A 6132-nucleotide genomic window follows, 5' to 3' on the forward strand; every position below is an offset into this window, starting at 1 on the left:
AATAAATATATTATATTATCAAGAATTTGGTTTTATCTCTCTAGAGAACCCTGTCTAACACAAAGACCAAAAAAATAATCAATGCATTTGAATAAAGGTGTTAGTGAAGAATACTGAAAATATCATTAATGACCAGACAACCACCAAATTTGTGAAGTACAACCAGAATGCTTCTTAGAAGCAAGAATTCATCTCACATATTTTGGACATGGTATCGGGAAGGACCAGCCTCTCGAGAAGGACAAAGTGTGTGGGAGAGTCAGCACAAAAAGAGGAACACCCTCGATGAGGTGGATGGACAAAGCAGCTGTGCCAATGGGTTCAAAAAGGGCAGTGATTGTGAGGGAGCAGAACAAAGCAATGTTTCCTTCGGTTACACATACGGTCACATCGTTCAGTACCTTCTGTTGGTCAGAGCTAAAATCCTGGGCTCTGTGCTTTTAAGAAAATGTGGCCAGGTACCACAGAACAAATCAGTTGAGGCTGACTGCTCCTGTCAAGACTTAGTCTGAGAAACCCTACACAGGGCTAAGAAGTTGAAATCTCCTCCATGACAGGTCTGACTTTTGAATCACTGTCACTACTACCTGTTTATTAATACGTATACTATAAAATGATCCACGGGTCATAGCTGCTTGTCCATGAAGATAAGCAAGTTAATCTGTCCCGTCCCACAGGATATTTGGAGTCAGGACAAAAATAATCTCCTTGATGTAATTCAGAAGTGAAATTTGGGTAATAGATGGGGGGTGGGAGGGGGCGGTACCTTCTTCAGGAACCAAAAAAAGGCAAGGAATAAAAGCTGACATAGTGAGAGAGAATTCTGACAGTGTTCCTTTAAGACTCTGACCCAGTTATTATATGTGTCCCTCCTCATTTGAGTATACAGCCATTTCTTATGTTTCCTTGAAGCATCCAAAGTCCTAATAAATCCCTTCTTTAGCTCAAATTAGGATTCTGTCACTTGTACCTAGAAAGGTCGTAATACATATAACAAAAATTCTAACATAACCCAATCAACCTTTTCAGTCTCATCTATTCCTTTCCCCAACTCCCTGGCAAAATGTCCTATAGCCTTAACACACCAGTCTCCTGATCATTCTCCAACACGTGGGATCATTTAAGGCTCCTGTTCCATCTTGTTTACGCAATCTATCTAGAAGGCCTTCCAACAACACGATGCCATCTTTTACATATAAAAATCCATCATTTTTTTCAAGAGCGCAATTAAACAGTGACTCAACAGCCCTAATCACAACAATTAAACATCTTTACCATGTTGTCTTCCCTAATCCTAATTCTTTATTACTGCTATTACAGTAACCTTACATTTTACTTTCTAACCATAAGAGATCTGTGATAACAGGAGCCTAATTTTGCTGCTTTTTTATCCTCCTTCCCAATAATTTCCCATATTGTCTAATATGTCTGGGACTCATTTAGTACGTGCTGGGAGGCACATGCAGTTGCAAAACCACAGAATTTAAGGTTAGTGAAAATGTACTACTACTAGGGTTCTAGCTCATACATGTACAAGTTTGTTCCAGACAAATGGTGTTCAACAAGACCCGTGACCAATGGATGGCTGCAGACAAGTTCTTACAGTAACACACTTGTGTTAGCCTCATTAAGGTGCCTTCAAAAATGAGAATACTTTTTGGACCATAGGGCAAAAACAACTGATGCTGAGGGTGGGGCTTAGATCAAATGCTTAACAAAACTCTAGTGGACATCTTCTCAAATCACTTAAGTTTTGTAATGTTTGCAGGATTGCTAGCTGACTAAAAACAGATGGATCAAATGTTCTGAAGAAGGTTAGGAAGATCTCAAAGAGAAGCAAGGCAGAGAGATCAGCTCAGAAGTAAAGGGTATTTTCTGCCTGTGGACTCCATGGAGGGAGCATTAAGGTCCCCACCCCGCAAATATCATGTCTAACTCAAATCTCCTAAGGAGCTCGAACAGCTTTGGAAACTCTTCATCAGAAGGTTGAACTTTGAAACAGATGAGTCTCTATGGAACCATTTTGAGCAATTGGGGGGGGGGGCACTCACGGACTGTGTGGTCATGAGATACAAACACCAAGAATTTCAGAGGCTTTGGGTTTGTCGCTTACTCTGCTGTGGAGGGGGGACCCAGCCATGAATGCGAGGCCACACAAGGCGGATGGAGTTGTGGAACCAAAGAGGACTGTCTACAAAAAGACTCCCAAAGACTAGGTGCCCATTTAACCGTGAAAAGATGTTTGTCGATGGCATCGAAGAGGACACTGAAGATCACCACCTACAGGATTATTTTGAGCATTATAGGAAAACTAAAGTAACTGAAATGATGACTGATTGCTGCCGTGGCAAAAAGAGGAGCTGAGCTCTTGTAACGTTTGATGACCATGGCTCCACAGATAAGACTGTCACTTCGGACACAGCATACCGTAAATGGCCATGGCTGTGAAGTAAGGAAAGCCCTGTGGAAGCAAGAGATGGGCAGTGCCTCTTCCAGCCACAGAGGCCAAAGTGGTTCTGGAAACTGGTGGTGGCCAAAGAGGTGGTTTTAGTGGGAATGACAACTTTGGTTGGGGCAGAAACTTCAGTGGACATGGCGGCTTTGGTGGCAGTGGTGGATACGGTGGAGTGGGTATGGTTATAGTGGATTTGGTAATGATGGCTGTTATGGAGGCGGCGACCCTGCTTACTCTGGAGGAAGCAGAGGCTACACAAGTTGTGGACAGTTTATGGAAACCAGGTCAGAGGCTATGGTGGGAGTGGCAGTTATAATAACGACAGAGGTGGCTTTGGCAGTGGTAATGGAAGCAATTTTAGAAGCTATAATGATTTTAGCAATTACAACAATCAATCTCAGTTTCGGACCGAGGAAGTGAGGAAACATTAGAGACAGAAGCTCTGGTCCTTATGATGGTGGGGGTAAATACTTTGCCAGACCGCAAAATCCAGTGGTTCAAGGAATGTCAGTGGCACAAGATTTTAATGATTACAGGAAAGGAGAGGCAGACAAGTGAAAGGGAAGCCACAGGTTACAATAGATTAGTGAACTCAGCCAAGCACAGCGGTAGGACAACAAAGAAGACGTGTTTTAGACAATACTCATGTATGGGCAAAAGAACTTGAGGACTATGCTTGAGACTAATTGTATAAAGGTCATTTTAGTTTCTGTTCTGTGGAAAGTGTAAAGCATTCCAACAGAGTTTATTTATTTATTTTGCAATCATGCTATCACTAAATTACTGAGAAAGAGTAATTATAAAAAATTCGACATTTCTACCAGTTATCAGCTAGCTCTATCTTAGCACTGAAGAAAACTATATTCTTTTTTTTTAAATCATTTTACTGAGGCCATACATCCATACATCGATTGAATCAGGCATGTTTGTATATATTTGGCCTTCATTCTTTTCTAGATATTTACTTTTTATTAAGCCCTTGGTACCAGCTCCTCTCCCCCCTCCCAGCCCTGACCCCTTGATAACTTATTATTATTTTCATGTCTTACACTGACTATTGTACCACTTACCCCATGGTTTCTGTTGTTCTTCCCCCTGTAGGGGGGTGTATGGTTGTGTGTCGATCATTGCGATTGGTTCCCCCTTTCCCCATTTTCCCTCCCCTCTTCCCCCTGCCCTTCTGGTATCACTATTCCCACTCCTGTTCCTGGATTCTGTGTGTCGTGAGCTCCCATCTCTTATCTATACCTGTGTACATGTTCCGGTCTAGTCTGAATTGAGAAGCTGCACTGGGGTCATGGTAGTGGGGGGTGAGGAAGTCTCAAGGAACCAGAGGAATAGAGTGTGTTTCATCGATGCTTTACTGCTCCCTGGTGACTCATCCCTTCCCTGTGCCCCCTCTGTGGGAAGCTTGTTCCACTGTTTACAGATGGGCTTTGGATCTCTGCTCCAGCCCCCCTTGTTCTCAAGAAAACTATATATTTTAATTTTCTCTCTGGCAAATCGCAAGCTTGGGAGTTTTTCAAATTACACTTCTCTATTAAATCCTCATATCGTCCTTCTGTCACCAATTCCCTTAAGCTACAGATATCCTACGACTCCCTTCTGTCACCAATTCCCTTAAGCTACAGATATCCTACGACTCAATAATAGTAGGAGTAACCTCAGATACCAGTTGGCCACTCTTAAACTGAATTTTCCCTGAGAGCCAAACCAGTAGCACTGCTATTTTCTTTGCCAAGTCATCACATTCAATTTCACATTCAATAGTACTTCCATAGCCTTTAAAAAAAATCATATAACATGATCTTATCTCCATGTGAAATGCCCAGGCTCTTAACAGACTCTAAGATGGTCTCAATGACTGTACCTACTAATGTTTCTACTCTTGCATAATCCTTCTCCCTTGAATCCAGGTAGACCTATGAATTGCTTCTAACCACTAACTACTGCAAAGGTGATAGGGTGTACATGATTATATTCTGTACCACTCTAACACCCTTATTATGAGGAGACTCTTACTTACTGACTTTGATAAAGCAAATTACCGTGAATGTGAGCTACTGAGGGTAGCCTCTACCCAACAATCAGAAAAAGAAATACAACAGTCTTCAAGGAATTGAATTCTGCCAGTAATGATGTACTTGACACAAGAGCCTTCCCCAGTCAAGCCTCAGATGAGAGCCCAGTCCCATCCAATATGCTGATTAACTAAAACCAAGCCCATTGCTATAGATTCCCACTTATCCCATCCACTGCCCTGGAGATCATTCTGACTTACAGTGACCCTACAGGGCAGAGTAAAACTTCCCCCTTTGAATTTCCAAGGCCATAGATCTTTATCAGGACAAAATCATGAAGGTTATCTGAAAAGATCCTGAAGGATGTTTCCAGTCTGTACAGTGGAAATAGCAAGAAGAAAAGCCCAGAGTACAGAAAGTTTTAAAAAACAGAGGAAGTCAAAGAGGACAGATCACGCAGGCACCTTGGAGAAACCTACTCTGTCACAGAAAGACTCTGAAGTGTCTCGAGTCAAGTGTGACATGAAGGTTTGCTTCTGTTTTGATGCTCACTCTGATGACTTACAGAAAACAAGTAAGGGTGGGGGCAGCAAAGAGGCAGGAAGACCAAAGAGGAGACCATGTCCGGAGAAAGATACTGTGGCCTGCACCAGGGAGCTAGTCTTAGGCATGCGAAGAGGTGCGACTATAAAGATGTATTTTGAAGGTATAGCTATAGCATAGCCCAAATGTAGAGCTTAAGAAAGATGAATTAATGATACTTAGGCCTAGGACATTAGCAATTACTTGAATACTAGTATCATTTACGTCAAAAGACGAAAGCCTGATATCTTCTTCTGGAGAGAAATCAAGAGTTATGCTTATACATAAAAAATTCTGCATGCTTATTAGAAAGTCAAGTAGAGATGTCAAATAGAAACTAGATACACAAGCTTACAACTAAAAGGGGAAGTTGACTCGGGAGTTGAAAACGTGAGCATTAGCCTACAGATCTAGGACAGCATGGGTGCAAGTCCAGAAACTGAGCAGAAGGAGAAAAGGTCCAAGGCCCGAGCCTCATGAAAACAGAAGGGAGAACCCAATATAAGCATCAGAGGAACTAATACAGCAAACTTGGGAAGGGCATTATAAGTGAATTAAGAGGAAGAATATATATATTTAATATTTATATTTGAGGGGAGATATTATGATATGCTTGTATGGTATCAAATATACAGAAAATATGATCAGAGTGAGTGGTGATTGTGGGATCCAAGTTCTTCACAAAAAGGAGTGGGATTGAGCATATACATGGAGTTTAAACTTTGGACATAACAAATAAAAGCCATTCGTGGAAAAACACAGTGTATGTATGGTGTTTACTGAACAATGAATTAGTATTAAAACATATGGAAGTCTCATCACGTCCATGCAAAATGCTACATGCAAAATCTAACATTCCTTCTAAGCTTAAAATCTTTAAGAAATACAAGGTTGATACAACTTTCCAAATCTAGTTAAAAGAACATCAGAAAGGATTTATTTTTTTCCACCCTTAAACGGTAGCAAAAACCTACCTGGACTCTCCACTCTTTTATAGTGGTATGGGTTGATACAAACTTCTTTTTGCTTGGATCCAAAAGGAAATTCACAAATATCCAATGGCTTTAGCTCGTG

At 41.3% G+C, this 6132-nt stretch overlaps 1 protein-coding gene across 1 annotated transcript in view; it reads right to left on the reverse strand.

The window, feature by feature from the left end:
- The window catches only part of SMAD5 (SMAD family member 5), a 36317-nt gene that overhangs the window by 21468 nt on the left and 8717 nt on the right, over positions 1–6132 (reverse strand). The window contains exon 2 of the mRNA XM_013005714.2: positions 6033–6126. Coding sequence (XP_012861168.2) covers positions 6033–6126 — 94 coding nt within the window. The remainder of the gene's footprint in view (positions 1–6032; positions 6127–6132) is intronic.

This window comes from Echinops telfairi, unplaced genomic scaffold (assembly GCF_000313985.2).
Source record: "Echinops telfairi isolate 266 unplaced genomic scaffold, ASM31398v2 ScPeMD7_7469;HRSCAF=8507_1, whole genome shotgun sequence".
Lineage (NCBI taxonomy): Eukaryota > Metazoa > Chordata > Mammalia > Afrosoricida > Tenrecidae > Echinops > Echinops telfairi.